The sequence below is a fragment of the Berghia stephanieae genome, chromosome 5 (assembly GCF_034508935.2).
Source record: "Berghia stephanieae isolate SIO BIC M18660-M18661 chromosome 5, UCSD_Bste_1.3, whole genome shotgun sequence".
NCBI lineage: Eukaryota > Metazoa > Mollusca > Gastropoda > Nudibranchia > Aeolidiidae > Berghia > Berghia stephanieae.
This window is the reverse complement of record NC_088364.1, coordinates 82,157,825-82,185,636: the sequence shown is the minus strand read 5'-3', so window position 1 is coordinate 82,185,636 and position 27,812 is coordinate 82,157,825. Positions and strand designations below refer to the sequence as shown.

Sequence of the window (27,812 nt, the reverse complement as noted above, 5' to 3'; positions counted from 1 at the left end):
GGCGTCTTGAAGATAATTTATTATCAGAACATATTCTATAATGCACCAATAATTCCCAATACTCACTCGAGTAAAAGGATGTATTTCATAAAACAAAAGTCTTTCTCGTTTGGACCAAAGTCTTCAAAGGGTATCGAGTCAAAGATTTATGTACTTGATAATGTACGAAATGAAGCTAGAAATCGTGGGTTTGTTTAATACCCTCCAATTGCTGTGGTTAGACATTATTTGTTTTTAAGGGTTTTACGGCGATTACACACATTTAGGACATATCAGCGCCAGTAAAAAGGAAGAAAAAGGGAAATTAGTTCAAATAGGGAACAGACGTGAATTCCAAGAGCACATCATCAGTGTACTTAGTTTGAGATCACCTAAATGTCTATCCTGACACAAGCACTGGTCCTCACTAAGAGGAACACACTCAAATGTTTAAAAATCATATATATGTAAAATAAAAAATAATACAGTACATAACAGAGAGATCATTTACAAGGGAAAAAAATATCTCCCAAAACTAACTATACATTTGACTGTTTCACACCCAGCCAAGGCCATGACAAAACCAAGTAATCTCATTCGAAGACAAAGACAGAAAGCATGTTGGAAAATAGATAAAGGGGGATAGAAGACACAGTAAGTGCCTCCCTGCCCACAATGGGAGGTCAAGAATCCCTCTCAGTTAGATATTATTTAGATGAATTTGCTAATTCTTTAACAATGCCTTGAAATAAAACAAAATGTTAAGATATCTTATTTCATGACATTAAACTGTAATGGAACCTCTTTGACTAAAAACCGTTTTGGAGAATTTGGTCAAAAACGAGTCGTGTGTAAAATAAAAATGAAATAATATATAATAGTAATGAACAAAGTAATCCAATTCATTACAAAAAGATGTTCAATATTTTTTTTTATCATCGAATAAACGAAATGAATTCAGTCATCAATACTTGTGGTGAGTTTTTAAAGCAATTGAAGAAGAAATCATCAACAGTAAATCTAACCCCAAGATAATTAATCTAAGAGTGTCTGTTATTCTTAATGCTCCTAATTTTAGTAATTTAGTATTTTTTCTGGTGTTTTTCCAAACATTTTGTTTCCATGCTTATACCATTTTAAAAGTGAAACAAAAATTTCTAAACAATCAACCATTTTTATAAAATTGTCCATTTCCCTGTAATATTCGTCATTATTGGGATGCAAACATCTAAAGTTAAAAAAATAATGAGTAAAAATAACTTGATAGATAGACTTCATCAAATGTATCGATAACAGAACGTGAATATTTTGATAAAGATTCATACAATCATATATACATGCGTACAATCCCAAAACCTACATCAATAATGCATGACATAAAATGCTTCAGAGATAATAAATAACATGGTCTTATAAATCATATTAACATATGACAATCAAATTAATGCTAATATTATATAAAATCATGCGACACATGAAGGGGAAAACGCTATAAAAATAGCAATGAAAACGTGTTTAAAAAGAAAAATCCAGGTAATGAACTTTATTATTCAGACTTGAATGTAGAGTCATGGATAAAAGTGCCTAAAGATTTTGTGGATGTCAGTGTCCCGTCAGAAACAATGCACAAGATTCTTTTACAAAATTTTTAAAATTGAAAACAAAGTTTGATTCTTTGTAGCTGTTCCTGCTAATTATTCAATATATCTATTCAGTTATTTCCTTCATCTTCTTTTTGATTAGTCATCTGAAGAAAAATTTGGGAACTTTTATTCGAAAGAGATATTGACAAAACATATTCTGCATGATGCATAAGATAGATTAAAATCTCACATTCTTTGCTTTTGGCAACCAGAACTATTGTTTAAGGTTGTTGATATCATTTAGGAAACGAAGAGGGAGAAGGATATCAACACTTGGATTCATTTCAATAATTATACTTGAGCCATTGTTTACTTCCACGTTTAGAAATAAAAAATCAGGGCAGAGCTTATGTATGAGATGTGAAGTATAATTGTAGTCAATTAATTACTGTCAATTAATTGTTTGAGATACATCTCAGTGACACCCTGATCAACTATTTCCCACTTACTTTTCCAACCCAGTAACTCTTTTGTCTTGAGTTATGATACAGAAATCGAAAAAAAAAAATGTCTTGAGTTATGATACAGAAATTGAAAAAAAATATGTATATTGAATATTGAATTAAAAATCTAAAGATGAGGCAACACAATTATAGATATTATAAGAAAGCACAACAGAGAATATTAGAAATAAATGTCAAATTCTAGCATTTTGTCTTTGATTAATGTGAAAGACAAATAATGAATTGAATTGATTTTAACTTTGTCTTAGATGATCTAAATGGTATTATTGATCAAGGCATTTGAACTGCTGCAAACATCAATAGAGAGAAATAAAAAGTGAATAAGATTATAACTGGAGATAATGCTCCTCACCATATTGCTAAGGAAGAGAGAAAAAAGACGTCATTTTCACAGTAATTATTTCACTTTCATACCAATTCAGTTAAATGTATGATTGTTTTTAAGGGTTTTACGGCGCTTGCAACACTATCAAAGTACTTAGTTTGAGGTCACCTAAAAGCCATATCCAGACACAAGCAGCACAGGCCCCAACTAAGAGGGATACACTCAAATGTTTGCAAATCATATATAATATGTAAACAAAACAATACAGTACATTCAGAGTAATGGTTTACAAGACAATAAATATGATCTCCCAAAAATCTAACTATAAATTTGATGGTTTCCCTCCAAGAAAGGGTATCCGGCCAGGGCCTGGACAAAACCAAGTAATCGCATTCCAAGACAAAGACAGAAAGCATGTTGGAAAGCAGATATAGAGGGATAGAAGACACAGTAAGTGCCTCCCTGCCCACTTTTGGAGGGAAGGAACCCCATCCAGCAATTCAGTTGTTTTATAATAAAGAAAATCTGATGTGGGGGTATAAATGTTGCACGATTAAGAAAAATACAAGGATCTTGTTTGAAAAAGTAAAATTCAGTTTTCTTTTACCACTGATAATAGCAACTACTACCAAAAATATTTCAAAAATTTATTCGTGAATATTGTAATATTATCATACATTTTGCATAAAATATATATACGACAGGAATTCCATCACACATTCACTCATCTATAATTCCTTCCAACACATCACAATTACGACCAGAATTCCACTAAACATTCTTCACATCTATAATTCTTTTCAACACATCACAGTTAAGACCAGAATTCCATTACACATTCTTCACAAGTAAATTTATTATTCTTTTCAACACATTGCAATCTCCGAATTCATAATCGCTTAAACATCTGCTATTATCATCAAAGAAACTATTCTTGCAAACTCCGACATCCAAAAAGTATTTCATAACATACAGATTGTCTAAACCCTAAATTGAACGGCTGTCACCTCCCCCACCCCCTCTCTCTTAAATCTTCTTCTTGAAGGTAAAAAGAGTTGATCTTGGAATTGAATATTTATACCATCAATCAATGCTTTTAAAACCTTAAAACATTCACTTTACAATGTGTTGGCTTAGTCATTCAAAAAAAAAAAAAACCCAATAAACATCTAGGTATACCCAAACCCAATCTAGGTAGACATTTTCTTAACAAACTAAAACTAAAAAGATCACTTTTTACCTCCACCCCACAACCATCCTTTGACCATTCCAGTAAGGCCACCACCTGCTGATGCTGAAGATTTTTTAGACTCCATCTTATCCTCAAGCGATGGGAATGCAACATGATTCAAGGCCAGATCAAAGAATAGAGGTCGGCAGGGAATTGGCTTGAAGTCTGGTGGGAAGCGAGTTAAGAATGCTTTCTTGGTTGCTGCATTTTTCTCCACTACATATTCCTCCAATCTGTCCTCCAAGGGCTGTTAATTTAAAAAAATAAATAAATAAACATAACATAAATTAAATAAAATACGTAAATGTAATTCTCAGTATAGAATATTTCTGATGTGAAATCACATAGAAGTTTTATTGTCTTTCTGGATTCTATAGTACAGGGGAAAAACCACAGATGTCCATTTTTAAAATTTTTGTGACTGCCCTCTTTGAGTGATATCAGGGCATTAACTATAAACTTTCCCTTTATAAATAGAAACTACAACCATAACTCTTTAATGGTTGGATTTTTTTTTTGTTCGATGTTATTTTTGTAGAGGGGAAATTTAGTCGCCTAACATCATTCAAGGGGGCAGTCACGAAAATTTTAAAACAGGACATCTGTGGTTTTTCCCCTGTACTTTTCAAATGTTTTGTGTTTCTTTTTTAAAAGGCTTTTGAGCCCAAAACATGCTATGCTATATATTTTGTACTTATTTTTCTTTTCCCTATTTTTAACATTTTTATTTTTGAAGCTGCAATTTTCATTTTATTCAATACTTTTAGAATCTACAGCTTAGCATTCACTAAGACATTTTGTTAAATATCTTTGTCAAATTCACTTATTACTGTTGTCATGTCTGCAGATTAAATCTGTATATAAAGTTGTTTTTTACAAACGTAATTTGGCAAAAAATCTGATTTTTCCAGCTGACTCAGATATTTAAAAAAACAAAAATTAGAGACAAAGTAATAAACATTATAGTTAAATTGCTCCGGAATGGATGTGACCAAATTGAACACAGCACTACATCAATTCAAATTCTAAAGCAGTTAATAGTCAAAGTTCATAAAGACAAGAGGGGAAATCATATATTTTGGGTTAATAGACATTTCTATCAGGAAGGTCTGATAAATTATTTTTTGAAAAATATAGATAATGAATACTTTTTTAAAAACAAAGTGAAACAAATAACATAGTTGAATGTCCCATTTCACCCCTTAAGTAAAAAAAAATCTTCTGACACATAACCATAAGCAATAACGAACAAGGGGTTTAACAAACTCGTGTCAATGCCTGCCAATGTCTTTTTATTCTTAGTTCAGAAAAAAAATGAATAACTAAAATTTACAGACACAGACAACTTTTTTGAGTGCCTAGCAACATTTCTTCTAACATACAAAATTAATAGCTAATGAGGAATAAGGATGGATGTGAAGAGGATATAGCAAGAGGAGAAATTAGAAGAGGAACTGAATGAGAGTCATTATAAACAAACAAAAACCCCCAAAAATTAATTTAAAAAGCAAAATAAAATAAACCAGATTTCTGAATTGAGTTACACCTCGCATGTAAAGATAAAGACTTACCCTTTTATCTATAACAGGTACGGAAAATGATGTTTGCTCTCCAGCAGTACTTGAGTCTAAAATAGAATAGGCCTGGCATGAATAGATTTTGTTGTTGATTTGCTGCTGTAAGGACTCCAGGGATGAAACCGTTTCCTAAGGGACAGACATTAAAATGATCAATAAATAAAATATTGACGTTTCAGGGTCAGGGGGATGGGAGGTGGAGGAAGTTTTGGATGCAATTGATATTAAATCAAATAAAAATTTTTAAAACATAGTCTGGACTGACAGTAACACTTTTTATTTGCATAAGAAACCTCAATGTAAGCATCATAGACCTCGCTTTCAAAAAGGATTTCTATCTTAAAATATCAAGATGAGTAACACATTTTTAATAAAACCCCCCTTTCAAAACTGAATCATATCTTAAACTATGCTGTCAAAATCAGTCACAAACTTTTACTAAATTATAATTATTCCAGTGATTGAGGCCAACTATGGGGGAGAAAAAATCCCCAATAAAACCCTTTAAAAAATAAAACCTTTAATGTCATTAGATGACATACCTTCACTTTAGTAGCTTGTGTCAGCTTTTTGTATCCCTTCAAAGCAGCTTGGCAACTGTCAAGGGCTCTCTGATAAAGAGCTACAGTCTCCTTCCACTTCTTTGCAGCAGAATAAGATGTTGCTTTATAGTACGACCTGTACATGATACAAATATTAGCCTGGATTATGCAAGAACATACTAAAATTAGAAGAAGGAGCCCGACCTAAATTTCTTTTTAAAGCACACATTGCAGTTCCAAATGAGCAGGGTCACAAAATCATGAAAAGAATAATTGTTTAAAAATAAAACCCAACATTTTTATAAACAAACACTTTTAAATAAAGATCTATAATTATCTTTTGAATTTCCTCACTCGGAAAATTAAATACTATTTACGGCAAAATGGGAAAGTTAATCTAGGATATGTAGATAGTTCTCAAATTATTAACAAGAGTTTTGAGGCAAGTTAACAGATAACATATAAAAAATTGTAGTGTATTCGTTCTCAAATTCGTAACAAGGGTTTGCGACAAGCTGGCACTTATTAAAAATTTGAAGTTTATTTTTTTTGGCAGCCTTTGATTTTATTTCGAGCAAATAATGGTCAAAATTACACCTTCCATTTTAAAAGAAAAAATTTGAGGGAATCGTAGGTTTAACTAAAATTGTCTACAATTGATATCATATGCCCTCCTTTTTACTTTAAGTACAAGGGAATCAAATAATAGTCAACTCCACTGATAGTCTTCTTATTCCTTGAGATTTATCAAGCCAATGAATACACAAGCAACCACAGCTAAAACTTGGTGAGGTCCTTACCTAAAAGCTTTGTACCCGATTACATTGACTTGAATCTCAGACTCTAAACTTGGATCCTCTTCTACACCATGAAGACCTGGTATATCTTCCAGGTTCTGAAATTTTAACAAAAAGATATAAATGAATAAATCGAAACTAAAAATTAATTGAATAAATCACTTCGGCTTGTGGTCTGTAATTTGTAAAAAGTGAGCTGGAGTTTAGCCCGGTTTTGTAGCGGTAAAATAGACAGTAGAAATTGCTTGCTACCTTTTGGATAGGACAATAGTTGATCCCATACTTTCAATCAGATCTAACAAACTCAGCTACCCAACCACTGCTGAGACAAGGGGTTAGGCAAAGAGAGAAGTCAGAAATAAAATCTCGACTTCACCTGGGACTGATCCTGGTTCCTTTGCCAGTGCAGGGTTGCCAATTCAAGAGAGAGACAAAAATGTACAGAATTTTTATGCCAATAAATTGACCGACCCCTTTCTGGGTGTTGAACTCCAGTAAAAAGACATGTACTTTTAATTCTTTCCAATGAGAAAATATACAGAACGTTTATAACATACTAAATTCCGTAAATAAAAAATAATGTTATAACACTTCCAAAAAAAAAGAATAAAAAAGCAAAAATAATGAAACAAACAAACCAATCCATGGTAATACAAGGGGCCATAACTAATATCATTTGAATTTACCTGGATAATGATATCGTAAAGCCTGACCAAATCCTGGGGTTTGGTGATCTTGCATCCTTCACGTGGTCGATTCTCTGGCAAATTCTCTATTAGGGTCTCAATCAACAGTAAATTTCTTTCTACCGTTGTTGTGAGGCGAAGGTACATCAGATACGAGTAGAGGAAGTGGTTGTTAGATATCTTGCCCTCAACTGTCTGTCCTTTCATTGAAGCTTTGAATACCTGTGTTTGGGAAATCGAAAATAATTATAGTCATTGGTCAGGGAAATCAATGATCCTAGCTATGTCTAGCATTCCAGTGATACGAACAACTTAAGTTAATAAAACAGTGAAATTCCATTTCTAATCCAAATCAGTAATCAGGGCTAATTTCTGGAAAGTTTTTGTAACAGTAAAACCTTTCCACAATAATGGGTAGAAAAATAAAATTATTGTGTAGAAGCCTAAGAGAGATCTTTCATTATAATCTCAGTCATGAGTATATGCTATTAAGTAATTCATTTTTCTAAAGTCAGCAAAAGTCAAAATTAAGCAGGGAACATCTGAAAATCTACAAAATTAGAAATGATATGAAATTCGAATTAAAAAAAAAAAATAAAAAATAAAATAAAGCATAAGTCTTAAACAAAAAACAATTTTGATATTAAATATGAAAGCGCTACCTGATCATCTTGTAAAGCATCTCTCATGGCTTGTTGAGCATCAATGCATTGTTTAAGGATATTCTCATAGATAGACAAACGACTGCGTATATTCTCTGTGGACTCTAACTCTGTATTAGAATCTTGCATGTTGAGAAGAAATAGCCGAACAGCCTCCACTTTGACAGGGACAGTGCGTCCACGCCATGTGACCTCCGACAAGGACATGGTTTGCTTTTCCCTTGTTTGTGACAATAAATTCTGAAAGAACAAATGTTCATAACATGGTATTATGATTTTTTGTTGCTGTTATGAGGGTTTAGCGGCACTCGCGGCACATTTAGGTCATAATCATCTCATTTGATGTAAATACTATTATTTCTGACAATTAAGCAAAGTGGTGAAAACAAATGTTCATAATAAAATAATAATAATAATAATGATAATAATAATAATAATAATAATAATAATAATAATAATAATAATAATAATAATAATAATAATAATAATAATAATAATAATAAAATATCATTAGGAAGAAAACAAGAGTGATAATGAAGATGTCAACGATGACCACAAGATGACACTAATGATGACAATGGGCAATGATAATCAAGTTTTATGTAACAAAATGAATGCCAAAGAGCACAAGTCATGCCATTTGGAAAGTGTATTTTGCAATAATGTAGCATTCATTATATCTGGCCACAGACAGAAAGTTTCAAGCCTGTGGAGTTTGAATGCAAATGTTTTATCAATGACCTCTGTCGCAAATCAAAATAAAATATTTTTATTGGACAGTTTTACTATATATCTAAATATAAAACAAAGCATGATACATCATTGGTTGATCTGTGTCAGATCTGAAGATCAATGTAAGATCTATGCAGAGAGTCAAATGTTGATTAAAAATAATTTTAATAATATTTTCTTATTCTTTACACAATGAAGTAGAATGCTCAAATTTCTAAATTAAGAAGACCAAACTATACCAAATTTTTTTCATATTGATATCACAGGTCTCAAACTTACAAATAAAATATTAAAATAATTTTTTAAAAAATATATATCAATGTATTACAATAAATACAATTTATGTGACACTGTATAACAAGCTGTGGTAGTGATTTTTTTTCATCCACAAACAAATATCAAGTATCTGAAAAACTAAATGATCTCTTTACAAGTTGAACCCATAGCTAACATTGTAACCAATATCAAATCATATCAAATTATAATTTGGTCCTCAATTTTTCATGTAATTTAAGTGTTACACAGTGATTCTTAGTTATTTGTTTTGATGTGGACTACAAGATGAAGAGAAAGAAAGTGTTCACTAGTTGAAGGAAAATTATTTCTCTTCATGAAAAACAGTTGTGATAAAACAGCTATGAATAAATTTTATAATATCAAGTTGTATACAAAATATTTGATGTGAAATGTAATTAACAATTGAAAATAAATGATATAAATAAAATATGATAATGAAATTATATGTAACAAAATGAATGCCAAAGAGCACAAGTCATGCCATTTGGAAAGTGTATTTTGCAATAATGTAGCATTCATTATATTTGGCCACAGACAGAAATTTTCAAGCCTGTGGAGTTTGAATGCAAATGTTTTATCAATGACCTCTGTCGCAAATTGATCACATTTCAAAATAAAATATTTTTATTGGACAGTTTTACTCAATATCTAAATATAAAACAAAGCATCATTGGTTGATCTGTGGTTGATATGGCTGTGCCAGGTTACTGATTTATTTGAGAACTGCTACTTCTTTTAACAAATACGAGGTTTCTGGTGGCATCAGGCAAGCACATCTATAAATATCATTTGACTTCATTAGGAGATGGTTAAAATTACACCTCATACTTACATCCAAAGTAGAAGACAGTTGATCTTCACCGGAAGCTATTCTCATCTTCTGGAGATCTCTGAGAGCTGATTCATCACCGATGTTGTAGGCACAGTAACGCATGTTGGGTGAGATTTCATCTACACGCTGTTGATAAAGAGCTTGCATGTCATCAGTTAAAGTGCTTGCCATCTTTTCATATATAGTCCTGAAAGAAAAGAAGAAATATAAGAAACAAACTATATTCTATAACCTGCACAAAATAAAAAAATAATCTTAGGGTCCCAGAACGAGTAAAGATTAAAATAAGAGACAACAAAATGCTTTTTTAGCAATTCCATATAATGATTTTTTAAAAAGTGATATAAATGTCTGGGACTGGACTTCATCGCTGACCTCAAGGTTTTGATCGATGACGAGTATTCACAGGATATCACTGAACAAAAATCTTACTCTTTTATTGGCTGTTATTTTAACCTCACAGCTGACATTTTCAATGGCTGTTGTGCTTTACCTCGTTGCAATTATTTTATTCTTGTTTTCGCTTTTTGTTTTTTTAGACCAATGTTTGACAATATCAAAAGATCGCAATGCCAATGTAAACTGTCTTCTAGTAAAAATGTATGTCAATATATGAGATCTTTACTTATATCAAATAGAAAAAAAAAATATATATATTTTTTTTAATGAGACTTAAATGTCATGTTGATAAAAGTGTTGTCATGTAAATATTGCTCGAAGAAATAAATAACAATGTGAAATTGAATGTAAGCTTCAATTTAATAAACGAAAATATATCTGTTTTCGTTTATTACATTGAAGCTTACATTCAATTTCACATAGTATTTATAAGTGTTGTCAATACACCTGCTCAGCACTACACTTACTTGGCTTTGGTGTAAGATTCCATTGCAGCCTCCCAGTGTTCACTTTCAAACTGAAGATTTCCAACGATCCAAGCGTGATATGCCTATTGGAAATAAAGGAGTTGAGAATAGAAAATGATCAGTGACTAGCTTTACAGTTTCCAACCAACTTTATGTTCCTCTTTTAAAAACCTTTTAAAAAGTAGTTCTCCCCGATGACATTTTATTAAAAATAAACACCAAAAACTTGAAGAAAAGAAAAATAGAAATGTTTTTAATAAAACTGTCACAAAATCAATAAAGAAAAATGACGGGGTTAATTATTTATTTTCCATACAGCTATGTTATAACTTGTTGTAATGATGGAAATGCCTCAAAGATAAAAGGACCATAATACTGCTGTTTTATTAAAAAACACAGTATGTGCTATGTTGTTAGCATTGCATATACTGTGTTTTAAAAACAACTGTGGAATACTGGTAAAAATTTCATACAATCATGGCTTATATGAGAAGTTTCACTTTTTCTTCTCAAAAATCTTTCATTTCATACTAAACTCAGAATAAAATATGAATAGAAATGAAGTTCTGTAAAAGCTAAAAGAATCCTTATTTCTTAACATATTTTAATATATCCATAATCAATCAACAATACCTGACTCTCCAATTTGGTTCTAGCATCGCATTTATCACTTTCACATACAGCCAGCAATTCTTGAGCATAAGCTACAGACTTCCTTAGCCTTGATAGCATATGAAACCTTTTCCTGGGTTCTGTGTTGGCTTCTGATTTTAATTGCATGCCGTATGCCCAACATCTTTCGGCACAGAACAATGGCAGCTGAAGAAACCTGGAAAGAGAACAAAGAATGTACTGAAAATATGACTGACCACCTATGTATTGATTAATTGTAGGGGTTGGGGCGTAGGTGGGGAAACAATGGATTGTGTTGAAAATGTTCCATTTGTTACATGTTTAATTTTTCATACTGAGTAAGTTGTATTATAAATAGCAAGAAAAAGTTGCAATCTAATTATATTTTCATCAAACTTAGTATTTTGCTGAGATTCCACAAACATCTGAGACAATTCAACTACTGGTTTGCAAACAAAAAGCCACTTATCTCTAGATAAGAAAAAAAATCTATTTCATATAATACATTAATATGACAAACAAACTTATAAAGTATCTTATATCATGATAAAATAGGACATTAGGTTTGATGTAGATTAAACAGAATTATACCGTGCATCAGTAAGGATGTCAGGTGTAATTTTCTTTGGACCAACTCTACTTCGATGCTTTTGACGAAAATCTAATGACTTTCTAACTCTTCTGATTCTTCTTGAGCAGTAACTCCTGAAAATAGATGAGAGCATATTTCAAAAGTAAGTTTTATGATAAGTATACAGCATCCAATGAATTAAATTTTGACCTGTAAAGTTGAAGGTCTAAATGAGAGATATTTTGCAATTAACGAGGATCATTAGTGAAATGATCATGAGTGAATGAGAGTTAAAACATAATGTGGACGTAAACTAAAATATACAACAGTTAGCTCTAACAAGAGGACTGGTTCCGAGCTGGTTCAAGGTGTTTTTCTAACTCCTTTGTCCAACCAGCAATGATTGATGACTGAGTCTGAAAGATTTGGTGGAAAGTACTTTGTGATAGACGAATACCCTATCCAAAGGATAGTCAGGCAGTTAAATTGAAATTAAATAATCAAAAGACCAATTTTCTTGTTGAGTGGTAAATACTGGATGTCAAGGACTAGTTAACAAGCTTCTATCGTCTAAGCATTTGTAACCTCGTATTTTAGTAGATAACATAATTACCTAATCAAAAGTAACTATGAGCAAGCAAAAATTTAATCAACTTTTTAAGTCATTCAATGTGTCTTCTTGTTACAATTTCATTTGCTATAACTCCATCATGGCATTGCATATATATCTCTAAATTGTAGAACTCACCTATATCTTTGATAATCTCCATGACGCAGACCATGCTGTTGCTGTGCATCTTTTATAAGTTGAAGTACTGACAAATAGAAAATTAATAATCATGAAAGAATATATGGGCAAGATTTTCTAACTTTGATAAAATGCTAATATACAGTTTAAAATTAACTCAACACATTTTAACACATAAAACTGATGATAAAAAAAATATAATTGCATTCACTATGGCCTAGTTGAGAATAAACATGACCAGTCCAGCAAAGAAGCCTAAAAATAGCACAGATATTTCTAGACTTATAGGAAGATCTTGTAAGATGAAAGTTATATTTTATTATAAAGTGAAAGGATTGGCTTTTAAGAATGCACTGTGGAAGGGATGGTTGCAGCAATAAAAATTGCACTCAGCTTTTTATTCATTGTTTTTTTTTAAATTATACTTTTCACAGGACTAAAAAAAGTTAATGAATAGAGTGATGACCAAATATTAGAGAGCCAGCATTCTGATAAAACTTTGAAGATTTGTTCTGTTAATTATTAAACAAGATGGATGGATATTTTTTTAAAGACATTTCACCAAATTAGTTGGTCCTAACTTTTCAACTAGATAAGATAGAGCGAGAAGAGAAAGTGGAGTTAGAGATGGATACATAGTCCACTTGTGGTGACGTTGAAATGGTGCTGGAAGACAGTTAAGGTAAGGGAGGGCTCAGACTGTCAAGAGATGCGCCCACATTTAATGATCAATCAGAACAGCTATTTTTATGACCGACAGTTTGGTTACCACGGTGTAAAGTGTACTTTCGGTGTTAGGTATCACAACAAGGTGTGCACCTGTACTCTTTGTGACTTCCATGATTTCACACATGCTTCTGTTGACAAATCTTTTTGTTTAGAAATTGGTGGTCTTTCTGGCAACATTAAAAACAAACTCAGCTGCTTTTGTTTTGTGTTTATTTGCAACATAATCAATACAAAAAGGTGGCGTTTTTATGCACCTCCATTGGCGGTGATGGTAAATTAATGAAAATGTTGCTGCATACGTCCATGAGGTTTAAATAGTTTTAGTTTTAGATTGTAGTTTAGCACGCTGCTTAGTGATTACCGATGTACCTACGTTTATACAATAAATATATATATATATATATATATATATATATATATATATATATATATATATATATATATATATATATATATATATATAAGTATCAATCCACTATTAAGGTGACCACTGTGAAATGCACCAATTGGAGGACCAAGCATATGTCTTGTTCAAATTGATTAAACTGTTCAATCTTTGTTCAAATGAGTATAGTTTGATTCCCTACAATGATTTATGAACACAATTCTGATGCTTGATGATCACAATGGTATATAGAAAATTACTCGGTCCCCCTAATGTTTTACTAAGTGTTTCTGTAGCTTTAAGGAGACATTTGGTAAAAACATGTTTTTAGGGAGACCACATTAAAAAACCCTTTTAGGGAGCCCAGTATATGTTTATATATGTGTATACCTAAGAGTGCATTTTCAAGTGAGCTACCACCAAATTGTCTAAAATAAAGTAAGTCCTTAAGATTAAGAGCTTCATGGCCATAGTGTCGAAGCTTATCCCAGTCCCAGTGTGCGTAGAGTGAAGTGGCCGAGCAACGCATTTACTAACTCCTGGGAAGGTCCATCCCTCAGAAGGGGCGCTCAGGGAAATAACCTGGGACTCAAACACGGCAAAAAATATTCCCAGTTGCTCCGTGCGCCATTGTTTTTGCAGTCCCCGACCCCTTTAGAAACCTGACGACCCAGGTTAAGATCAGAGATAGAAGGGACCAGGCAGAGGAGTTTATTTGTTGTTGTTGTATACCACTGAATGGACTTGGTTTGTTTTGTTTTTAAGGGTTTTACGGCGCTTGCAACACATTAAGGTCATATCAGCGCCAGTAAAAAGGAAGAAAATGGGATAGTAAAAAGTTCTGGAACTACAATTAGAGCACCCAAGAAAAAGTAAGGCAAAGGGGATTTGTTTCAAATAGGAAACAGTAGATTCCAAGAGCCCACTATCAAAGTACTTAGTTTGAGATCACCTAAACGTCTCATTCAGACACAAGCACAGGTCCCAACAAAGAGGGATACACTCAAATGTTTACAAAGCATAAATAATATGTAAACAAAACAATAAAGAGCATAACAGACAGATGATTTACAAGGGAAAAATATAATCTCCCAAAACTCGAACTATACATTTGACTGTTTCCCTCCCAGCCAGGTCCTGGACAAAACCAAGTAATCCCATCCCGAGACAAAGACAGAAAACAAGTTGGAAAACAGACATAGGGGGATAGAAGACGCAACGAGTACGTCCCTGCCCATTATGGGAAGTCGGGAACCCCACCCAGTGAATGGAGTTGGATGGATAGGACAGCAGATCTGATGGACACAATGAACGGCTTCAATCAACATCTCATTCACTTTAACTTGCACAATGCTTGCTTTGGTTTCGTGGTAGACAGTTCGTCTGACGCCCGAGTTGCCAGGGTTCGAATCTATATTTGTGGCGATGCAGAGTCATTGTAAAAGTCTCATTTACAGTCTCACTTGTGTTAATTGGAGTACGTTACTGAATTGTAACAACGTTGTTCTGTTCGTGTCCATATAAATGTACTACCAGCTGCACGTTGAGCTCATTGTGGGTTTTATGATACATCAAGCTCGTGTAAAATTACATTTACATTTGACCGAAAAATGATACATAACGATAGAAGTCTACAAATCATATTGCAGGTTTATTTCAGTTCCAAAAGCCATCACAAACATTCATCCACTGTATCACATAAGTCTTTGGTCACCAAATAAAAGCATGAAGTTTGCTATGTGTACAGTGCAACATAAAAGGATAGAAACAGTTTTACTGATAAAACCCTCAAATGATAACAAACCAATATGTTGTTGCTGGTAAGTTGCTTAATTGCATTTGTTAAAAAGCATAAACTGTGAAGCAAAAGTGTTGAAAATCGTTTGAATAAAGTTTAATGCAAAAAAAAATAATTCTTAAGCACTTTATGCCGTTCTAAGCTGTCGTTGCTGCATTTTTTTTCATTATTAATTATTATTATTCTGATTAAGGATGAGGGGATAAAGAAAGAATGAAATTAAATGCACAGAGGTGTCATTTCTTGACAGTCGCCTCTAAAGATTGCAACTCTTAAAATTATCATAAAAAGAATAGTGAAATTTTACATTAGGTATCTAGAAAATGCTGAACATAAAGCTACATTGGCCAATTAAGTTAGGGTTAGTAGAAAGACTTTTTATTCTGCCATATCTGATTCTTTCAGATAGTTCTACATAGCTGCCAACTTTTCAAAAATAAAATAAGGAACGCTCATTTGGCCCGGGATGAGGGACGATGTGTGCCGAAGCCCCCCCCCCCCCCCCCTTCATCGAATCGCAACATATAAAAGTCAGCCTTTTTAATTACTATTACTAACACTAACAAGTTTGAGATGACAGAGGCTAGTCCAAATGTTGCTCAATTATCGGGTTTAGTACCAGCACATTTGAATCGTTAAAATGACACTTTCAATGATTGTTGTTTTGTTTTTAAGGGTTTTACGGCGCTTGCAACACATTTAGGTTATATCAGCGCCAGTAAAAAGGAAGAAAATTGGATAGTAAAAAGTTCTAGAATTACAGTTGAAGCATCCAAGAGAAAGTAAGACATAGGGGAACTGGGAACAAATAGGGATCAGATGTAGATTCCAAGAGCGTATCACCAATGTACTTAGTTTGAGATCACCTATAAGTCTTATCCGGACACAAGAACAAAATCCAACAAAGAGGAACACACTCAAATGCTTACATTATACATTAAAAAATAACAAATAGTAATAATACATAACAGAGAGATGATTTACAAGGAAAAAAATATCATCTCCCAAAACAATAAATATGCATTTGACTGCTTCCCTCCCAGCTAGGACTCCGGCGAGGGCCAGGAAAAAAACAAGTAATCTCATTCCAAGACAAAGACTGAAAGCATGTTGGAAAACAGATATAAGGGGATAGAAGACACAGTGTGTACCTCCCTGCCCGCTATGGGAGCTTTCCACAATGAGATCAAAATTCAGAACGGACAATATAAAGAAAGAATTCAACTGCCTCAACTTTGATAAGGACCAATACACAAGAAGCACAATTGTAAAATAAATGAAATAACTTAAGATGGTTAGAAATGCATAACTACCAACCTGGTACATCACTTGAGAGGGCGTTTTGGGGTAAAAATTAGGTGAGTTCAGATAAAAAGTAGACGATTGCATATATGTTTTCTTTCATGCAACATAATGGTCTGTAAGTAGTATACTATAATAGTAGTTATAGTAAAATGCACCTCTAAATATTAGAGAATTCCTACTTCTTTACTTTGACAAGATAAACACACCTAAAAATGGAGTATACTTATTTTTCTTGAACCTAAACCGTTACAAAAGCTTGCTTGAAAAAAAAAAAAATTAAAATCAGATGAAGATGTTTTTAAAGGGATTAAATTTATATATTTCATAAATTAATAAAGGGAAATAATCATTGTCATCTTTAATCAATATAAGCAATTGATTTTCTTATTGAATACCTTCCAATCAAAAAGGTGGATTTAATTTTATTCTTAATTAAAATAATATTTGTAACAAATAGTGAAAGTATCAATACTGTCTTAGAATATTCAAAGTATATCGAGGCTAACATCCATATCCTATGCAAATCTCCAATACATTATGAAAGGTTTGAGTAAAATACAGGCGTCATATAAACGAATGGAACTTTTTTAATTGTTGAAAATCATTTATGATAGAGGCATAATTCAAATTAAAGAGCTACACAAATGGAGATTATGCTCTCACTGGACACCAATAATAATGATAATAATAATAACAACAATAGTAGTAGTAGTAATAGTAATAATAATGGATCAATAATAATAATTCATTAGGCTCACATGGCTTTTTTACCACAAATTAGTCAAAAATTACAAAATACGGATTTTGAACTAAAAATAAGCACTTACTGACTCAGGAAGTCAAATACGGAACAAATCCGTTTTTAACAGAACGGTTGACAGCTATGGTTCTACAAAGCATTTGTCTCTCAAGCTGAGCAAATGAATGTTCATATAATATAAAAAAGGATATTGCAATGATGAACAGATTGTACTATATAAAGATAAAACGTTTTTGTAAACCCCCAAAATATGTCAATAACACTATACAATACAATGAATGTAATACAAATCAAATTCATGATTGTCATTACACCGATTGAAACGCTCTTTCCCTTCTATATTTATTTCTTTCATTAAAAATCTTTGTCTTCACCAAACTAATTAGTGTACCTTCAGGGATTCCTTTTTGTGAAAATACCCTGTGGTGTTTTAAGAACAGAATAATTTCAGACTTTCTAGGTAATGATCCCCTTGAACCATGTGCTGAAACATCTTCGACAAAGTTTTTAAAATATGACTTGACTCTATCTGTATCCTCATCTGACCATGACATGTATCTCCGATTTTTGCTTGAATTCCTCTTGGGTTCAGTTTGTTTTGAAGAACACGTAAGCTGATTTGGCACTCCTGCTTCACCATCAAATATTTCTTCTTGATTTGCAGCTGTTACTATGGATGTTCCAAAATTTGCATTTGAGTCTCTATTCACTACAAAGTCATTTGTTTCAATGTTACAATTTCCTTCCCCAGTGACCGATGCTGAGTTATCAATTTGACCCAAAAAATGACCAACTTCTGTTATTTCTCGTATTGCAAGTGGACACTGATAAATGTTTTGATTGATTGATTCACTGTGTCCCATATGTCGATAGAAGACATCTCTCTCGTGTTGTGGGACATCAAGTAAGGCAAATAATGTCGAAGCTCGGTGCCTGAATTTATCAGCTATTAACAACTGGGGTTTCTCTAAATCCTTTACTAAGGAAGTGACATATTTGATGGCAATGTAACCACTTACATGATCTTTGGATATTCCTGTATTTGGAAAAAGAAATGGGTTGTCTGAAATATCAACAGCTTTACGCTCCTGTGCAAGTTTCCTTAAAGGCTGAATTGTGTCATTGGGTATCAACACAGGGACCAACATCTTGCTTCCCTTTCCAGACTGATAGGCCAGCTTATACTTCTCAAGTAACGCTTTTTCCAGAGGATCAGTGACATGTTGTACAAGCTGGGGATCAACCCATACACCTGAATCTGCATCATTCCAGTCTTTTAACAACATCCTTGCGGGTTCTCCGCCTCTCCTCGCATTAAACATTGTAAGCCTAGCTACGATGACATTGCGAAGCCTAACAAACATATGTGAATCAAATAATTGATAATCATCCTCACAAATACGGACCATCTCTTCAGTAATAAATTGCCGTAGCTTCTTTATATCATTCTCTAATGGCATCTCTTTGGGTTTTCTCAAATTTGTTCTCTTTGCTTCACATTGAACTCTGGCTGTAAAAAAAATACTATCCCAATTATAATCCAGGACAGCTTTGAACAAATCTATCTCTGCGGATTCTTCCATTTTGTTTTGCATTATATATTCCCCTTTTAAGAAATTAATTAACTTTTTCAATATAAATCCAATTGAAAGCTTCAAGCCTGCTTTCAATGTCCCATCCTCTTTCAAAGTCATTTCAGAAATGGTTTGCGATATTTCATTAAAGTTACAACGCTTCACCACGTCCTCTCCAGAGAAAGAAGGGTTGATTTGTTCTCTTCCTAGTTTTTAAAATCAAATTTCCTAAGATGCGTAAATCACTCATTATAACTTTTCTCTCCTTCTTTGAACTTTTACTCCACAATTTTGTTCCTAACAATACTATAGCTTTGTCTGATCGACACAAATTTCCCACTTCATCATTCCGAAATTTGTCAAGAATATTCTCCTTTATTTCTTTACTTGCATTGGGAGCCACGGGATAAAATTTTACAACCCCAGTACACAGAGCATGCTCAGTACTACATTTCTTTTTGTGTTCATAAACCCTTCGTCCAGAGTAAAACCCCTTACAGCCAGCACACATAACAACTTCATGTGACCCTTGTGCTCTCTCACGCATAACTATTGAATTGTTTCTAGTGTTTGAATAAAAAATGCCCTTTTTCTTGAGATTCTCCATTGTTCTATCCCTTTCCTTTACAGGCTGTTTCATGGCCTCTGTAACTTCTGTCTCATCTTTGTGTTTCCTCATCAAATGCCTTGAGAGTTTTGTTTGCAACTGTCCACAGTATGGACAGGGTCTCCTTGGCTTTTTGTATTTCTCTGGAAAAAAAAAGAAGAAAATAAAGCACATCATGCTATGAACTATGAAAATAAATCAATAGACAGATCGTATGCACATCAGCTACATGACAGCGATAGAGAGGAATAGCATTCCAAATATTTAAGGCCTGGACAAGTAACTGTCATAATTCCTTCTTGTTATATACTTTTCTACCATCTATTCCTTTGGAAGAGGTATGTTAGATTTGTGGAGACCTCTGCCACATAACAAATCCAGTGAAAAGACGCCATATTTTTGTTTTGAAATAGAAATAAATAGATCAATCCACCCACTTCACTGGGTTCAGGGTTCCCTCTTCATTATAATCAAAATATGAACATAAATCGGAATAGTAACACATTGAAGTCTCATCTGAATACATAGATTGTCCTTTGTTGTTTCAGCGAAAAATCAGACAGAATGTCAAAAGAATTTTAGGTTTTTCCCCAACCACCCCTTGGAGGGATCAGTATCAGCGGAATGGTAAGCGTCATGTTTTTTACGTTGAGCAACAAAATTTACTCCAAATGCTTCACTCGACCCAGGCGGAAAAGCAATCAAGAATAGACCCAAGTCCTATCCAAAGACTAACATTTCATTTAAGTTTATTGTAGGCCCTTGGCCAATCGACAAAATTCAATTCACATAAATTATTTACAACAATCAGAAATTAATTATATCAATAATAGTAATAGAATGCAATGAAGGCAATATCATAATAATAATAATAATAATAATAATAATAATAATAATAATAATAATAATAATAATAATAATAACAGTAGCGGCAATAAGTAACAATTAATATAGTAACAAAAGTAATAATAGACTATAGTTCATAGTCATAACAATGACTTTCTTTGTCATTGAGGGAGTGAGAAAACATCACCGGCTGGCAGAACAAACAGCCGACATCAATCAAACGTCCTCCAGACCGGTTGAGCATCAGCTTCATTAATTCCTTAAAGACTTCCCCCCAACTGCCTGAACGATGCTGATGCCCAGACAACTTAATCCTGATTTATATTTTGTGGGAATGAAATATGACATGTATATGCCGGAAATATTTCAATAACAAACACACTGTTCAGATAGAAAATATTTGAGTCTTGCCTTTGTTAATTGACACAGGTAAGTTAGGAAAATAAATGCTAGTAAAAACGATCAGCAAGTTCGTGAACACTGCTTCTCAACTCGAACATATGTTTTCATCAAATCTACACACATCATGTTGTGAGCTGAATTTTAATGATCTCAGTTGTCATTGAAAGGACACCCAAGAATTTTAGAATAAAGAAAAATATTGAACCTGGAAGTCAAAAGGGTTTGTAGCACAGCAGACATTATCAAAGTATAATTTTAGTACCGACAAATTAAAAAGAAAATGTGCTTTTCTTTAAATGCTCCCAATCATCATATACTGTTTAGGTTGCAAGATTAATAAAAATGTTATCTACTCTGATTCTCGTTAAGTTTCCAGCTGGTCTGTGAAAAAAAGCCTTAAGCATCATAGAAATACAAAGAAACAGTTTTAATATATAGATGGGTTGTAACAAAAAAACCATTTTAACACTTACAATACAAGCAATTTAAGTCTATTACAGACAAAAAAAACCCCAATAAAATAAACATGAACATTTTTATGGCTGGTTTCACTGATATCACTCACACATTGGGGTTTCAGATTCTAAGATGTCCACCCTATCAAATTTGGATTTGTGCTTGTTATGTAAATGGTAGCGTATTTTGCGACGCAGCACTGCCAAAACAGAAAAAAATGCAATAACACAAATGCAGCACCATGGAGGGGGTGGAAGTTTTCTTTTAAAAGGAATGGGTAAATTAAAATTGATCCCACAAATATCAAAGGAGAAGAATGACAAAAAAATGACTAACCATTGCACGTAACACGTTGGTTTGCAAGTGTATAGCATTCGGGTTGAACCTGGGTCCCAGACTGGCAACGAGGTTCAGTCTGTGATAGTTGTGGATGAGGCTCTGACTGAGTTGGGGAATGAGCACTAGGTTCCAGAGACAATGATGTACTCAGCATTGGGTACCTCACAGAGTACGTAGAGGAATCAGACTCGGAGTCAGCAACAAAATCGGGACCCTGTATATTTTGTGGAAAAGATGACAGATCAATCAATTTATTCATGTTGACAATAAACATGAAGAGCCATTGTTTAATAATCCAACTAAACAATTAGCTGGTTAATAATGCAAGTATAATAAAAAAGAGTTGAGAAAGGCAGACATATTGTCTAAGTATTTAATATGTTCAACTGTGCTTGGATAAATATAGATACACCAACCAGGGTTTCAGTAAACCGTTTTTAACCAACTCTTTAAATCCTACACCAGGACCAACAACTACAAAACAATTTTTTATATCACTACGATTCTGGACATATAAACGGTTGTCATTGCAACAATATGAACTTCCTAACCTTGCAACTGCAATATAGTTAACAAAAAAAGTTGATAAACATTACGATGCAAGAGAATTTGGACAAAATGCGAGATCAAAAGTATAATCCCAACAGAAGCTATTTTAATTTTTCCTGGAAACGCATCATTTTCACATTTTGTCAAATAAAAAACAAACGACTTCAAATGTGAATGGCTCATCAATGAATATCACTTCAAAATATAACGAGGAAGGTTTAAAATAGTGTTATTGTTGGCGAAGTCCACTGCAAAGAAAAATTTTTAACAACAAAAAACTAGGAGATCTCACTGGTGTAAAACAGTGTTGTCCTTGTCCTGAAATATTGTATTGCGCCTAACAGACTGCAGGTCTCATCTTTTGTGGCAAATGTGTTTTGTCCACCACAAAATATGGTGATGTGAAGCATTTTGAGCATGGTGCCAACTGTGGATAAACGCTATACAAATGTTATGATTTTATTTTAATGTACATACTTACCACAAATGAATCATGTGATATGGAACTTTGTTCTGCATCACTTTCAGGCTCTGAGTTGGAGTCTATATAGAAAATAAAAACAACAAAAAAAGCTGAAGACTATCATGTGCAAGTTTTTCTCTAAACTCTTAAACAAAAAATCATGCCATCTTATGCTGTAAAAGGATTTTTTAAAAATTATTTACCTTATGACTATTGTCCTTTGGAAAAAAAAGAAAATTAAGTCCGAAACCTTCTGGCTATTTTCTTTTAAATTTCAAGAACGTCAGAGTTGGCAAGGGAGGACGGAAATATAATTCCAGAAACCAATCTGTCTATAATCATATCCATATGATAGTTTTTCGTTCAAGATTCAGGTACAGTCCACTTAGGATAATCGCAATACCTTGGGATCATCGAAAATGTTGGGATTAACCGAAATTCAGTTTCCTGTCCACTATTTCAACATTTTACACATTTATTGTCAACTCAAACCAGTAAATAATATTCTTAGTCAACCACATATAGAGCAATTTGATTGAAACAAAAACCATATGGCAGCCCCGTGTAGATTTGTCAACCAAAAGCAGCTATGAAGCAAGCCGATATCTTATTCAGATTGGAAGAAGTTTCAATCTTTTTTCTCAACAATTCAACATTTGTCAGAGTTAAAGAGATTAGCCTTAATGAGAGACAATAAGCTCTCACCAAACTCATTGGTCACAATGCACAGTTGTTAATCCTAAAACAAAGGATATCGCTCAGTCTCTCTTTATAACTGTCATTTATAACCTGTTGTCAAGATTATGACCAGCCCCACCCCTCTTCTATTTAATGGCCACCGATGACGTCACAAACCCATACTGCAGAGCCCCGCCCTCTTTCGACTCTAACAGAGTGGTGACACACTACTGTAGCATTAAATCCTGCTCACTCTCGATTCTTCAACCTGTCACGATTTCATCCATGATGAAATTTAATCATGATATACTGTTTGATTTCTTGAATTTACCACTTTTTAAAAAACCGAAGTTTGTTGCAATTAACCAGTGACTTTTATATAGAATTATTTCCATTGCTTAGGAAATATTGTGATTAACCGAAAGTTGCGATTAAATGAGTTGCAATTATCCGGAGTGGACTGTAATAGTATTACACATCATGACTCAAAAAAAAAAAAAAAAAAGCAAACTATGTGTACCTCAATGTTATTCATTTCCTCATCAAATTACATTCTTACCATTAACATCATAGATCACATCAAAAGGGTTGTCTGGATTGACAGCAAGACATTTTTCAGGATTTTTAAAGCTCAAATCTCTCTGATCTGAAGTTACAAAAGAAATAGCATATTCTCAACATTAAACTATGATTTTGTGATGGCTGTGATATGGCATACTGTATGCATAAAGCAAGATGCAAAGACAGGTTTAAGTTTAAATTATTTTATATTCTTTTCAAAAATCCATTCTAGTTTTGCCAAAATAAAATAAACACGAGAAGTGTTGAGTTGGATAGCGCTAAAACTAAAAGTAGTAGTGGTAGTAGTAGTAGTATTAGTAGTAAACGACAGATCTTACTCACTAGTGTGAATCTACAGTCTACAGAAGTTCCCGAATTATCTGACTCCACTTCCAAATGACTGACTGACAAGTGACAATCATCAATCGGTGTGTGATGTCTACCCTATTGAAAATCTTAAATCAACTGTGATGTAATAAGAATGGCCAATAACTTACCATTATAATTATCTCGGTGTCTCTTCAATGATGCCTCCAGCATCAATTTACCCCACGATGCCATAGACGTCTAGTTTGGAACTCAGCAAGTGACGAAAAAATACTTGCGGCTATAGAGAGGACGTCCGTCGGCCACTCTCTTTGTAAGTCAGTAGTCAGTGGTTATCAGATATCCTTGGTTCTTGAAAAATATAGAAACACAGCGGTTCATTTAAAAAGACTCTTTTGTAGATCAAGTTATAATGTTAGGTATTGCACTTTAAAATCTCTTCAGACATAGAACGAGTCAACTTGACGTCTAGACCAAATCATTTCGAAGATCGATATGGCAACAGCAACGACTGGAATGGAGGATTTAAATGCGGCATCTGACGATTCTACTGCTATGACAGAAGATGCTCCATTTCACGACGTCGAGATGGCTTCAACTGGCATCAGGCATCAACATGCTACTCAATAATGGGTTTGATGAAGCGTTTGACTAAGAACTAAAGGCCGAGCTGATAACTGATAACCACCTACTACCGACTTGCAGAGTGAGTGAGTGCCGAGTGCCTCTTTATGCGCGAAATTGACTAAACATACGTTTCACGAAAAAAAGAGTTACTATGTTTGCTTGTCTCTTGTCACCAAGATAAGAATCCGGACCAAGATTCGATAAATCTGTTTCTAAAAATAGATTATAATTCGTATATCTTGTTCATTCCTCAGTTCATCAACTTTCACACAATTTTATATTAGGTTTTCATTACTATAAAAATCCATATAATGCTCTAGAATTTTAGAGAAAATTTCGGAAAGATATATTGCCTCACTATTGAAATATATCGATGAAAACACTGGTACCCCTATTGTACTTTTTTCAGGCGGTCACCTTATTGACCAACGTGAAAATTTAGGCATAACTCTTCTTACTGTGGTGTTTAACAAATAACTTCAATACTATGATTTACAATTATATATCCTTGACGGTTGGGTTGACAACCTTAAACTAAAAATAGAAAAGTGAATGTGCTAGAGGTCAAATCAATAGGGGGACCGGATTTTGGTCTCCCTATTGGTAAAGTACTGTAAAATGAACTAATAGGGGTACCAAAAGTCTCCCTATCCGGTATTAATACATATATATATATATATATATATATATATATATATATATATATATATATATTATTTAAAATATTTACCACAATGTTTGGGGCAGTCTACATCGATGTTTCAGGCTTAATTTGCCATCTTCAGAGTCCTGAAGATGGCAAATTAAGCCTGAAACATCGATGTAGACTGCCCAAACATTGTGGTAAATATTTTAAATAATAATTCGCTCCATTACTACATGTCGAGCACTTTTCGTACCATATTTGTATCAAACACGATTCAATATATATATATATATATATATATATATATATATATATATATATATATATATATATATATATATATATATATATATATATATTATATATATATATATATATATATATATATATATATATATATATAAATAAAAGAATAATAACAATAATGTTTAAAATCAAATGTAAAAAGATACATGGCACACAAATACTGATCTCAAATAAATAAATAATTTTAGAAAACTAAAATCGAAGTTGTTAAAAACATGATAAAAAGTTTTTGAAAAAAAAAAAAGCAAGAAAAAAAAGCAAACAAAAATAAAGTAAATTTTTTTTTTTAATTTTTAATCTACAAAGGGAATCGAACCCGGTACTTTCAAGGTTAGAGTCTAACAGCTTATCCATTGCGCTACGGAGCCACCTGACTGTTCATCACATTTAATAAGCTTTTTCTAAAACATTATTTTACCTTCAACTTCAATGCAACTTCTGTTTTCTGGTTTTATATTTCGATTTTTTACATTATTATTATTATTTTTATATAAATTTATTAACAAAAACATCCTACAGATATAACTTTCGCCATGTGCCAAATACAGAAACACAATATCGCTGATGAAATTGGGTGGGATGCGCATGTGTGACGGAGGAGTATAAAAACGATCCATTAAGATACACCGTCAGCGGAGGTGCATAAAAACACTACGATACAAAAATTGGCTGTTATTTCTCTTCATCAACATTAATCTAGCTAACACGAAATATCAGTAACAGTAAAATTACTCCGTTCAACAGGGACTACTTTCTACAAAATAACCTATCTGCTCTCTGCAATAACCTGCAATTAGAACCATTAAACTTGATCTTCAAATAGATAGATGGCTGATGTCACTGACGATAACTAAAACTAAAATGTATTTTTCTTCATTGTTTAGGAGTGATCTACTGGTGGTAGGAACCCAGTGGATAGTCGACATTTGATGTATAATCACGGGTCTAAGAGGCCTTCCGAAAGCTCCTACAGCCGTTACATTACATCCCCACCTATTCTTTTCTTTTTGTTTATAATGTTCTAGTAGGGGGTTTGGTTGGGGGGATTTTTCTTTTTAAGTCTCCCCCCCTCCTAGAACTAGAACATTACAAAAAAAGTTTCCCCCTCCCAAACCCCTGCCCCTACTAGAACTTGAACTAGATAACTAGAACATTATATAAAAAAAAGAATACTTAATACTGGCACTGGGGATGTAGGAGCTTTCGGAAGGCCTCCCTTCAGTAGCGCCTGTATATGGAAGTTATTACTTTAACTTTAATGATGAGTCAATGGCAGTACGAAGCCTGCGATGTGACCCTGTCCGGTGTAGGTATCATCATCTCATGACACTTTATTGAGTAATTTTGCTATTATTATGAGTATGAGTATGAGCAATCAAGTGAACATACAATTCACACACACACACACACACACAAAATTTGAATCCGTTTATAAGCACGCCTCGTGCACATTAAAAAAAAATTCCCACACGATTCTATTCCATATTGAACATCGGGGCATCACAATGATTTTTTTTCTTGCCACATCAACTTCTACTTCATCATCATGAACGCTCATTGCGGATGAATGTATCAAGAGTCAGAGTGTTACAAATATTATCTCTACAAAATACTATTAATTTACTTTCAATCGTATATATGCTTGAAGTCTGCTGATCTGCATTTTGTTCGTTTTGCAACGAACTGTTTTCCGTCACGTTTTCACCCTCGGCAGCCATTTTCGTTTACTTTTTTTATTTCAATGAAATGGGCGAGAATTTTCAGTTTCGATCTTTCTCTCGGAGTTGTCTTTCGTCTAATGTCATTAGGTATTGCCAGATAACTTTATTTTTTAAAGTATCAAGCAAACTTTTTATGTTTTTTTTTTGT

General features: G+C 33.2%; 2 protein-coding genes across 2 annotated transcripts; both read right to left on the bottom strand.

Annotated features, from left to right (window-relative positions):
* On the bottom strand, positions 1-27,746 carry LOC144973730 (signal recognition particle subunit SRP68-like). Its single transcript, XM_078916560.1, has 12 exons — positions 27,568-27,746; positions 12,586-12,652; positions 11,858-11,971; positions 11,267-11,462; positions 10,634-10,716; positions 9,768-9,954; positions 7,907-8,146; positions 7,245-7,466; positions 6,562-6,656; positions 5,762-5,897; positions 5,214-5,348; positions 1-3,889 (listed from the first exon to the last, which is right to left on the bottom strand). Exons 1-12 carry the CDS (start codon positions 27,659-27,661, stop codon positions 3,641-3,643), a joined length of 1,818 nt encoding a protein of 605 aa, XP_078772686.1. The 5' UTR covers positions 27,662-27,746; the 3' UTR covers positions 1-3,640.
* LOC144973821 (uncharacterized) lies at positions 19,288-24,256 on the bottom strand. The gene is made up of 4 exons (XM_078916714.1): positions 24,036-24,256; positions 22,817-22,878; positions 21,784-22,000; positions 19,288-19,886 (listed from the first exon to the last, which is right to left on the bottom strand). Exons 3-4 carry the CDS (start codon positions 21,938-21,940, stop codon positions 19,288-19,290), a joined length of 756 nt encoding a protein of 251 aa, XP_078772840.1. The 5' UTR covers positions 21,941-22,000; positions 22,817-22,878; positions 24,036-24,256.
* Positions 27,747-27,812: the final 66 nt, after the last annotated feature.